Raw genomic sequence first — 12,624 nt, 5'->3', positions numbered from 1 at the left:
TGAAGGAAGTATCAGAGGAAATCTGTAATAAAGACATAGAGGAACACAAATATGAAAGTAATATGTCAAGGCCCCTAAAGGTAACCTTCCAGAGTGTAACACTGTGGAGGAGATGCTAAAAAATGCAAAGAAACTCATGGAGAAAGAGGAATTCAAAAATTTTTGAATAAAAGATGCCTAACTCAAGAGGAACTGGAATTACTAAAAGAGAAGGAGGAGGAAACAAAAACAATGAAAAAAAGGAAGGTCAGAGGAGGAGGAGAATACATTTTTTTTTTACAGAGTAATTGGATTGCTGGTTTGAAAGTGGTACATAAACAGGAGGGAATAAAAAGGAGGAAGGTAGTAGACCCAAGTCATAACAAGTTTGTAAACAATATGATTAAATTGATGTACTCAAATGTAGATAGAAAGGTATCTTAATTATTAGAGATGAATGATTATATCAGAGAAAATGAACCACATATAATATGCCTAACTGAAACAAAATTAACACCAAGGATATAAGATGACATCCTAAACTTAGAGGATTACATTATATGGAGAAGAGATAGGAACTTAAAGAAAGGAGGAGGAATTGTAATATTAACAAAGAAAAATCTAAAAGTCAGAGAACTAGAACTAGATGTACCCTTACATGTAAACTGATTGCAGCAGAGATCAATACATCTGAAGGGAAAGTAATTGTAGCAAATTTATACATGCCACCCAGATCAAACACATAGGAAAGAGGTGAATATGAGGATCTGGCAGAGGGTACAATTCAGAGTTTAAGAGCATTACTACATAGAATGGAAGAGAAATTAGAAAGAATTATATTAACTGGAGATTTTAATACAAATATAAATGGAATGCTTTAGATATAATAAGCCAAGAAAGCTGTTGGGACCAAAAGCTCCTGGATCTTGTGCAGGAGTTTTTCCTATTGCATTATGTAAGGGTAAGCACCAGAAAAAGAGGACTCGATGTACCCTAAGTGCTAGATCTTATATTTACTAGGCAAGAAAATGTTATTGACAATGTATCACCCTCCATTTGGCAAAAGTGACCATGCAGTACTAAATTGCAACTTAAGGATAGCATATGACATAGTTAACAGCAATGAAAGTTACAAACAGAGCTTATATTATAAAAAGGGAAACTACCATGACCTAAAGAAGTACTTCATAGAAATAGATTGGGAAATGGAGCTTAGAAGACAAGATACAAATGCTATATATAAAAAATTTTGTGAACTTTATGAAATAGGAGTCCTGAAGTACATCCCACAACACAAAGAAGCAGAATAGGAAATAAAAAAAATGGTTTAATACCGAATGTAAAAAAATCAAAAGAAAAAAGATATTTGTTGTGGAATAGATACAAAAGACACAATAGTGAAAGGGCATATAACAACTATAAACAGGCAAGAAACGATTATACAAGAATAAGGAGGGAATCCCAAAAACAGAGGAAGATATCATAAATAAAAGTAGTGCTCAACCGAAGCTGTTTTACAGCTACATCATAAGCAGAACCAAAGTAAAAGAAAAATACAGTCCATTACGGATGAGGGGATCACCTGTACAAAAGAGAAGGGTATTTGTGAAGCACCAAATAAAAATTTTGAATCAGTTTTTCATCCATCCATCATCCAATCCTACATTGCCCCATGAGGAGCATAGGAGCCCGGGGCTAAGCAGTTGGTCCCGGCATTTAAGATGAGAGTGACCAGCCACACTCATCCCTGAGTGGCATTACATGAGCAATCAACCCCAACCATCCCTTGGATATAAACCTTCACTGGTTCAGTGCAATTGGAGCGCAATAATTACTCACTTAACCACCAGGCACCAAAATTTGGTTATATGGTTACCACCCAGCGTAGTAAATGGTTTCCTGGTGTACAAGAAGCCATTTGGCATGTCACTCAGTGTAGAGTCACCCACAGGCAGAAGGAAGAGGAAAGAATGAAGGAAAGACAGAAGAGGAAGTGTATAGTTACCCGTAGGCAGAAGGACAAGCAAAGAATGAAGTAAAGGAAGACAGAAGAGGATGGAAGGAAAGAAGGATGGAGGAGAGGAAAGGGCCGACACCCGACAGCAGCACTACATCCAGTGAGTGGATGGTGAGCGCCCCCACCTACCACAATCGGTTTTTACAGAAGAAAATAATTTTGAGAGGGATGATATGGAACATACATGCCCACACGTATTACCAGATATACAAATATCAGAAAAAGAAGTACAGGAGGAGTTAAGTAAATTAGACAAAGGAAAAACAAATGGTCCTGATGAAATTTCATGTTGGGTGCTGCATGAATGTGCAAAGGAGTTAAGTAAACCATTATCTTTAATTTTCAAGGAATCCTGGAGACAGGGTAAATTACCTGATATTTGGAAGAGAGCAAACATTGTTCCCTTATTCAAGAAATGGAATAGACAGAATCAACTCAGCTGCTGACCAGTATCGCTAACCAGTGTTGTAAGCAAGATATTACAAAGCTGATCAGAAAAGTTTGGGTAAATCATATAGAAAAACACAATATGATAACAGACAGACAGTTTGGTTTCAGAAAGGGAAAATCATGTGTTACTAATCTGTTGAGCTACTATGATAGAGTAACAGAAACAGTACAGAAAAGAGAAGGATGGGTGGACAGTATCTATTTAGATTTCAAGAAAGTAGGTGGGGGTGCCCATCATCCACCCACGTAGTGTAGTGGTACCCTGGTTTTAGGGTAGCTCTGCATCGAGTGGCAAGCCAAATGATTTCCCGAAAACCAGGAAATCATATACAATGCTGGGTAGTAACCTTATAACTAACCAACACGTGTTCTCTACGTGACAGCAAATGGGTTGGCGGAGGGTTAGTGCCCCTCCCTGGAAAACACTAACGAAAAATAAGAACAAGAAGCCTCGGACCAGGACTGACCAAAACATGACGACTAAGGAACGTACAAAGGACATGATATGGATGGCGACCTGAAATGTAAGGGGTGCAAATGATGAGGTGAAAGAGAGAGAGATTGTACAGGTGCTTGAGGGTGCAAAAGTGGATGTATGTGGATTAACTGAAACTAAATGGGGAGGTGAGAGTGTGAGAGAATGGGAGTATGAATGGGGGATATGTGCAGGAGTAGGTGAGAATGAGAGGTCAAAAGAAGGAGTGTGTATTGTTGTGAGTAACAGATGGAAGGAGAATATAAGAGAGTATGGATCAGTTGACTTAAGGATTGTGTGGGTAAGACTGAAAGTTGGACTATAAATGTGGGCGATTGTGTGCGTGTACGCGCCAACGCAAGATCGTCCAAGCAGAGTGAGAGACAAGTTCTGGACAAATGTTGAAGTGTGCATGGAAAAGTTTGAAAGGAATGAGAGAGTGTTTTTGTTTGGTGATATGAATGGTAAAGTAGGGAATGTCAAGGTGGATGGAGTAGTTTGTGAGTGGGGTGTGCCTGCTGAGATAGATGAGAATGGCAGTGCTTTAGTGGACATTTGTGCCGGGAGGGGGTTGGTGATAGCCAATACCCTATTCAGGCTCAAGATGATCCACAGGTATACATGGCGAGTAATGAGAAGGATGGGTGGTAAACTTAATGAAAGGAAGGCAATGCTTGATTATATGTGTGTGGATGAAAGGATGCAAAGATGTGTAATGGATCCAAGAGCATACAGAGGTTGCAGGGGTAGACTTTCTGACCACCACCAAGTGGTGGTCAGACTCAGGGTCAAAGTAAAATGGAGAAATTGAAGAAGGGAAAGACGGGAGGAAGGAGTAGATGTAAGGAGAGTGGAAAGGTTACAAGAGGATGAGAAAAAGGCAGAATATAAGAGAGAAGTGGAGGAACGATTGGGTAAATATGAATTGGAGTAGATGGGGGACATGGAAGGTGTGTGCAAGATATTCAAACAGGAAATATGTGCAGCATTTGAGGTGCTGTGTGGGGTGAAGAGAAGATGAAAGGGAGTGCAAGGAACAGCATGGTGGAATGAAGAGGTGAGACAGGCTGTGACACAAAAGAAGAAAGCATATAATGAATGGATGAGAAATAGGGGCGTGGAAGAAGTTGAGAAATGGAAGAGAGAGTTGTATGTAGAAAGGAAGAGAGATGTGAAAAGATTAGTAAGAGGGAGTAAGAAGGGAGTGGATGAGGAATTTGGAAGGAATTTGAGTGTAAAGTGGAGGGAATGTAAGAAAATGTTCTGGAAAGAGGTAAAGAGAGTCAGACAGGGTGGCAAAGAAGTTAGAAGGGGAGTGAAAGATAAAAATGGTAGATTACTAGTTGAGAAGGGAGAAAAAGTGAGCAGATGGAGAGAACACTTTAAGGAATTGTTGAACATAGAGAATGAAAGTAATCCGAGTATAAGAGGCTGGGGAATGGCTGGGAGAAGGAGGGAGGTGAGAAGACAGGAAGGAATCAGTAGGATGGAAATTGTGGAAGCATTGAAGAAAGTCAAAATGGGGAAAGCCCCAGGAATTGATGGAGTGTGTGGTGAAATGCTGAAGCATGGGGGAGAGGTAGTAGTAGAATGGATGTGGAAGATGTGCAGATTGGCCTGGGAGGAAGGTAGAGTCCCGGAGGATTGGAAGTCAGGTATAATTATTCCCTTGTACAAAGGAAAAGGGGAAAAAGAAGTGTGTGGTAATCATAGGGGCATTTGTCTTCTTAGTATAATAGGAAAAGTGTATGGTAGGATACTTATTGACAGAGTTAGAGAAAGAACAGAAGAATTAGTTGGAGAAGAACAGGGAGGCTTTAGGAAGGGAAGAGGTTGTGTAGATCAGATATTCATTCTTAGATCTTTAGTGGAAAAGTGTCTAGAGAAGGGAAAGAAGTTGTATGTGGCCTTCATGGATTTGGAGAAAGCATATGACAGGGTGGATAGACAAGGATTGTGGAAAGTTTTAAGAATATATGGAGTAGATGGGAAGTTGTTGAATGCTGTGAAGAGTATGAATGAGGTTGCTTAGGCTGCAGTGCTTGTGGATAGTGAACTGAGTGAGTTTTTCTACTTGAAGGTTGGGTTGAAACAGGGATGTGTCATGTCTCCATGGTTGTTCAATCTGTATATGGATAGGGTTATAAAAGAGATACAAGATAGGGCAGTGGATGTTTTAGTGGCCCTAATGAGAAAGGATAGTGTTTGGAAACTCCCTGTACTGCTATTTGCAGGTGATACTGTGTTGTTAAGTGAAGACGAAGGGGAGCTGCAAGGCTTGGTGAATGAGTTTGGGAGAGTGTTTAAGAAACTTAATTTAAAGATGAATGTAGGGAAGAGTAAAGTTATGGTCTTTGAGAGAGGTGAACTCAGTGAATGTACAGTGAGGTTGGAAGATGAGGAAATGGAAAATGTGAGTAAGTTTAAGTACTTGGGTACTGTGATGAGTAAGGATGGAAGTTTGGAGGGTGAAGTGCTTGAAATGGTACAACAAGGAAGAAAGGTTGCTGGTTCCTTGAAGGCAGTGATAAGAAATAGGAAAGTGAGCATGGAAGTGAAAAAGTTATTACATGACAGTATTGTGATACCGACTCTGACGTATGGAAGTGAAGCTTGGATGTTGTTGAAGGGACACAAGTCAAGAGTGAGAGCAGTGGAAATCAGTTATTTGAGAGAAGTGTGTGGAGTCACATGGAGAGACAGACTGACAAATAAGGATGTGAAGGAACGTTGTGGTGTGGATGTGGATGTGATAGGAAGCATTAGGAGAAACACACTGAGGTGGTTTAGCCATGTGGAGAGGATGGAGATTGAGAGACTGGTGAGGAGAGTGTATGTAAGTGAGATGGAGGGGCAGAGAGGGAGGGGAAGGCCAAGGATAAGATGGAGGGATGGAGTGGAGAGGTATATGAGAGAGGGGGGTGTGAGTTGGGAGCAGGGCAGTGAAATAGTGGGGGACAGGGTGACATGGAGGCGATTTGTTTGTGGCCATCCCGTATAAGGGATTATGGCATCTGGCAATAGATAGATAGATAGATAGATTTAACAGAGTACCTCACCAAAGACTTTTATGGAAACTGTACCATCAAGGAGGAATCCGAGGCAAACTGTACTGTTAGATGCAAGATTTTCTCAGAAAAAGAGAAATGAGAACAGTACTAAGGGGAAACTACTCATCATGGAGGGAAGTGACTAGTCAAGTTCCACAGGGCTCAGTGCTGGCACCAGTCATGTTTTTAGTGTATATAAATGATACAGATAGCAACATTGGAAATGAAAGCTATCTAAATATGTTTTCTGATGGGGGAGAAAGACAAAGGAAAATAACTAATGCAGACTCTCGTAAAGAGCTACAAGAAGAAGTAAATAAACTTCATGAATGGAGCAATACGTGACTAATGGAATTCAGTGTGGACAAGTGTCATGTAACCTAGTTTGGTAAAAGTGGAAAAAGACCTGATTGGGATTATAAGTTAGGAAATAAAACCTTACACACATCAGAAAGAGAGAAGGACCTAGGTGTGATTATCAATAACAGACTGTCTCCAGCTGACCACATCAATGAGAAGGTACGGAACATGTATACACTGCTTGCAAATATGAGAATAGCATTCACATATCTAAATGAAGACATGCTAAGAAAGATAATAACATCTTTCATCAGACCAACCCTGGAGTATGCATCAGTAGTCTGGAGTCTTCATCTCAAAAAATAAATAGAGAAGATTGAAATGTTCAAAGGCCCGCTACAAGATGGGTACCAAGTTTACGGGATCTAAGCTACGAAGAAAGACGAGGAAAACTGAATCTACCTACTCTACAGGAGAGAAGGAAAAGAGGTGACATGATTATGCTATATAAATGCATATCAGGGAAGGAGAAAATAGATTTAAATGATTACATAACCTATGGGGATGCATCAGGAAGAGGAGACTGCAGAAAGCTGCAGAAAAAGAGAGAGGATAAAGACGTAAGGAAGTTTAGTTTCCCATATAGGGGAATTGATCACTGGAATGCACCACCAAATGAAATAGTGTGTGCCAAAACAATTCATAAATTTAAGGATATGTATGATTAAAATGGTTTTAGACACGGGACAGTACGAGTTTGACTCATTCCTGTAAAGATACAATTTGGTAAGAACAGTCTTGATGATTTTCATGAATTGCAACATGCACATTCTTAACATGATCGTTTACTCTTGACATTGATGCTGTCCAGATTTGAGATGATCACCAATGGATGTTCTTCCCGATTTGAACCGCTGGAACCTGTTGCAACATTTGAAAAATCTTTGTAAAATTTTACCCAATATGAGACAGAATACAGTATCATGGAAACATGTTGCTCTTGAACATCCTTCATTGTTCAACTTGCAACAAATTGCCAAGTGTATTAAACACATGTTCACTCGTGTGCATGTACCTCGATGACGAGTATGTGGCGCGATGCATCTGGTGTTAGAATAAAGCTCAAATTCACCCCTAAACAGTGCTCCCATTGCGACCATGCTATGCCAGTTAGTTGGGGCGCTGTTTAAAAAGTTTGGTTTCTTTTTGGGCAGATCTCAAATGTTGCTAAACCCCAATACTAGTACAGTATTGCACATTAGTTCCAACTGTATTTATTCTGTATGAGAGAAGTACACATCTGTTTTTTATTACAGGTGCCAGGGTGTTGCTGTTCTCTCAGTTTGTAATTGTACTCAACATCTTAGAGGAGTACCTTAAGATCCGTGACCACAATTACCTTAGATTTGATGGCTCTACACAGGTCTCTGAAAGGTAAATAATCACACTGTACTATTTTATTTATGACTTTTTGAATTCCTTGAATCTGGTAACCTATTTTGTAGTTAGTTTGTGCCTCTCCAGGCTGATGCAGTTCATCCTGAGGTAGGTATTTTATGGTGAAAGGGATTCATGAAAGCTGTATGTAACTCTTCCAGTTCTAGAGGTCTTCCCTAAGTGAAGTAAAATACTTTGGTAGCATCAGAAATGATACATAAATAATGTTCTTGAATTAAAATGGTTAACACATATGAAGAAGTAGGCAGAAAACTAGGTAGAGGAAAGAATTTTTCAGGCAGTATTGGAAGAAATTAACAGCCAGTAAGACCAAATAAGGAGAGAGTTTTATCCTTGAGTGGGAAAACTTGGAATGTTAACAGTAGTGATGATGATGGAGATAATAGTAGATGCACAGAGGGCAGAGGAGAGAGACTTGTCCTTTAAAGGGTTAACCTGGAGTGATGGTCATCATAGTGTTGATGGTAGTGATGATGATGAATGTAATAATACAGTAACATAACAAGGTATATCTTCACAGGCAAGAACTGATAGACCAGTTTACCGAAGATGAGGACATATTTGTGTTCCTGCTGTCTACTAGAGCTGGTGGATTGGGCGTAAATCTGACTGCAGCCAACACTGTCATTCTTCATGACATCGACTTTAACCCATATAATGATAAACAGGCTGAAGACCGATGCCACAGAGTTGGACAGACACGGTTAGTAACTCTAGTACTGTACTGTGATCCTTGAGTTTGTCTGGTTGACTTTTATCTATGTAATGGTAAGCAGATTGTAGACTGCTGCCACAATGACAGATACGGTTAGTTAAGTCAGAGTAGTTTTCTTAGTGAGAATGATGGTAGACTGCCATTGGGCAGAATATGTGATCAGTATTAGGTTTGGGCAGTGAAGTTCGAGAATTTGAATTTCACTTTTAAAATGTATTAGTGGTAGGTGACAGCGCTCACCATCCTCTCACTCGATATAGTGCTGCTCTCGGGTGCCTGCGGCCCTGCACTTTCCTCTCTTTCCTCCATCTTTTCTTCCTTCCTCTTCTGTCTTTCTTTCCTTCATTCTTTCCCCTTCCTTCTGTCTGCAGATGACTCTACACTGAGTGACAAGCCAAATGGTTTCCTGAACACCAGAACACCATTTACTATGCTGGGCAGTAACCACATAACCATATTATGGCGCCTGGTGGTTTAGTGGGTAATTAAGGCACTTGTATCGGATTGAGCCTCTGCAGGTTTATATCCAAAGAGTGCTTGGAGTTTATTGCTCATGTAATGCCATTCATGGATGAATGAGGCTGGTCACTCTTATCTTAAATGTCAGGACCAACTTGCGTAGGCCAGGGCTCCTATGCTCCTCATGGGGCAACACAGGATTGGATGATGATGATGATGATGATGATAGTCTTCTAGAGGACCTACCAACCTAGCATATCTGCACCTCCTGTAATGCCTTCTAATGCTGTCAGGTCAGTCCTGAATATACAACCATAGTTTTATTCAGTGAGGACAGTGGGTATTAGCACCCAAGCAGTGACATGAGAATATGTGTAATGTCATTTGGTACACATAGGAGGACTGCTGGACGTAGGGAACAGACTGCCTATGCAAAAATCAGTTATAGAAAAAAATCTCAAGCCTTTTCGTTTACATCAATACTGTACCCAAGTATATTACAAGAATGTTTGTTAATAAGATATTCACAGCATGTATACATGAGGGTGTAAAAGCTACAGTTAAGGAGAAAAGAAGGCTTTTCCAGGAATGGAAGAAGGGTGGTAACAAAGAGGAATACTTGGCTGCCAAACATAGGACTAGAAAAGTGGTTTACAGAGCGAAGTCTGAGTCACAGAGACTTTACTTGATAACCAGAATTGTGTGGAAGGGAAGAATGTGATTTTTAAGGTGGCAAATCAGATGAAGAGGGAAAATAGGGTTATCATAGGTGAGCAGTGTGTAAAGAATGATGAAGGAAGGGTTGTGGTAAACAGTGGAGGTATTAAAGACGCATGGAGAGAGCATTACAACTGGTTGTTGAATGAGGAGTTTGAGTGGGACAAGGAAGGTTTTGGAGCCAGCAGATCCAGTGTTCGGCCCTTGGCCTTTGATTGATGCTGCTACTGTGAGCAGGGCAATAGGCAGAATGCAGGTGGGGAAGGCAACAAGTGTGTCTGGGTTGACTGCTGAAATGTTGAAAGCCTCAGAAGATATAGGAATGAGGTTGGTCACTGGCTTGATAATACCATTATATATGTGTTGTCCCAGATGATTGACTGAAGAGTGTACAAGTAATTGTAAATGTGTACAAGGGGAAGTGTGATGCCCTGGAAAGAGGAAATTATAGAGGCATAAAGCATTTAGACCAGATAATGAAGGTAATGGAGATAGTTCTAGAAGGTATGATTAGAGAAAAAGCAAATATTGACGAGATACGGCTTGGGTTTATGCCATTCAAAGGGACCGCTGATGCCATATTTATTGTTTGACAGCTTCATGAACAATATATAGGAAATAAAGGGAACTGCTTTTTTTTTTTTTTTTTTTTTTTTTTTTTTGATGTGGAGAAGGCCTTTGGCAGAGTCCCTGGAGAGTGGTAAAGTGGGTGATGAGAAGGCTTGGGATTGAGGAGTGGCCTGTTAGAGTCGTTATGGCTATGTATGTTGGTGCTCGGACCCAGGCGAGGGTGAATGGAGATTTGAGTGATGAGGTTTCCATGAATGTTGGTGTGCATCAGGGGTCAGTCTTGAGTCCCATGTTGTTTATCATGATACTTGAAGCCCTCTCACATGACTTCAGAAATGGACTTCTGTAGTAAATGTTGTATGCTGATGAGTTAGTGTTGATTGCAGAGAATGAAAAGGAGACAGAGGAAAGATTTAGGAAGTAGAGGGATGGTATGGGCCACAAGGGCCTACGAGTAAATGCAGATAAAACAAATGTGATGGTATCTAGGGCATGGGGTGGTAGTGTCAAAGAAGAGTGAGAGTGTCCATGTGCAATTTGTCACAAGAGCATGGGAAGTAACTCCATCTTGTGCAGTGTTTGTGATAAGTGGTTGCATAAGAAATGTAGTGGTATTAGAGGTAGACTGCGAGATAATGCAGATTTCATGTGCGGTGTGTTGGGGAGAGCATGTGGATATTGCCAGGTGTGAAAGGTTTGAACTTTGCCGGTGACTCTGTTGAGTGTGTGGAAGAGTTTTGTTGTCTGGGAGACATGTTATTTGCTGGAGGTGGGGCAGGAGCTAGCCCTGTGGCTAGTGAGGAGTGGTTGGAAGATGTTCAAGGAGCTGTTGCCTCTCCTGACATTGAGAGGGCTACTGCTGAGGGAGGGATCTTTGTATGCGGCATGTGTTAGGAGTGTGATCCTGTATGGTAGTGAAACCTGGTCAGTAAAGGAAGAGGATATTTGTAGGCTCAAACTTACAGAAATGGCAATTAGATGGATGTGCAGTGCATCCTTAAGTGCAAGGCCTAGGATGGTTAGGTTTACAATGGAAGAGTTGAAAGGTAGGTTAGGACTGGAGTGTATTTGTGCTGTGATGAGGAGAGGTAGATTGAGATGGTTTGGAAACATGGAGAGGATGGGGGATGATAATTGGGTGCAGAAAGTGAGAATTGTTAATGCTGGGAGTAGGGTAAAGAGAGGTAAACTGAAAACAACCTGGGACGAGGTCATTGAGTGTGACCTCAGGGTTAAGGGACTAAATAGGGAAGTTGCAAGAGATCGGGCAGCAAGGAGAGCCGCCATTAGGTGATCAAGGCCAATGCATGCAAGCATGTTGGAGCCTTAAAAAACGAAAATGTATACATTCCTTTCTTGAGTTAACTATGGACCAAAGTTTATGTGATATAACTGGTACACGAAAGTTGTAAATAGCACACCAAGTAACACGTGAGACCCATGGGTATATTCACCTTTGGTGGAAAGTCAGAATGAAATTTTCCGAATACATCTCCCATCCAGCACTGTTTTATCCAGTCAGGAGTATAGAGCCTGGGGCTAGGCTACTTAGTTTTGACTTTTAAGGCAAGAGTGACTAGTTGCCTTTGCATGAGTGACATTATGTAGTGTAAGTAATGATTCCCATTCATTTCAGTTTGGAATGCCTTTACCCACCAGACACCATAATGAAAATAATGTTTGAGCTGGAAAAATGAGTGAGCAGGAAGGGCGCGAGGAAAGCAAGAGAGGAGAGAACTGGAGTTAGAGTGGGAACTATTGTTATATGACCTTTTTAATGAGAAGTATGGGAGAGTGAAAAGGAAAAAAACTGGGTGAGGGCAATGAGATTATAAATGATAGAAGTGAAATACCCTGTGCTGGGCTGGACTAAAACCAGTGCATACTAATGGAATACTGCAAACAAGTTGCTGTTGGAGATACAGTTTTCTCTTGGTACCTTGAAATATGAAGCAGCCAAGGAATGGGGATGAGCCTTAACCCCTAACTGCTGGCTGACTTGTATAGCTGTCATGATTTTGGGCGCGGAGCAACGCCTGTTGACATGTATAGCCACAAGCATCTTCCCACCACCCTTTGAACTTTAACTTATCCTTACTCATCGATGGGACCACATGGAAACATGGGGATACTTTGATTTGAAAGAGGAAGAGTTGATGATTCTTATGTATCTTTAATTTTTTCTCTGTCGGTTATAGTTTGGCAGATATTAGGGTTTGATGTAAGGGTGTTTTTTTTCCGTCACAGATATCCCCCGTAGGGAGGAGCGTGCAACATTGAAAACCCCCCGGCGTGAAGGGGTTAAGTTGCAAGCATCCTCATCTATCTATTCTGTCTGTTGCCAGATGCCTTAACCCTTTAACCGCGGGTATTGTTTTGGTCTGACTGTCCTCTCCCGCAGGGGTTTCAGCCAAATGTAAACAAACCTTTAAAC

The 12,624-nt window shown here is 40.9% G+C and overlaps 1 protein-coding gene across 1 annotated transcript in view; it reads left to right on the top strand.

Moving 5' to 3' along the window:
• The window catches only part of LOC145413189 (SWI/SNF-related matrix-associated actin-dependent regulator of chromatin subfamily A containing DEAD/H box 1 homolog), a 97,233-nt gene that overhangs the window by 59,554 nt on the left and 25,055 nt on the right, over positions 1 to 12,624 (top strand). The window contains exons 3-4 of the mRNA XM_080282915.1: positions 7,588 to 7,705; positions 8,250 to 8,432. Coding sequence (XP_080139041.1) covers positions 7,588 to 7,705; positions 8,250 to 8,432 — 301 coding nt within the window. The remainder of the gene's footprint in view (positions 1 to 7,587; positions 7,706 to 8,249; positions 8,433 to 12,624) is intronic.

This window comes from Coenobita brevimanus, chromosome 95, assembly GCF_032717465.1.
Source record: "Coenobita brevimanus isolate Jiangsu-jjx chromosome 95, ASM3271746v2, whole genome shotgun sequence".
Lineage (NCBI taxonomy): Eukaryota > Metazoa > Arthropoda > Malacostraca > Decapoda > Coenobitidae > Coenobita > Coenobita brevimanus.
The sequence above is the reverse complement of the archived record's forward strand: the minus strand, read 5'-3'. Positions and strand labels throughout refer to the sequence as shown.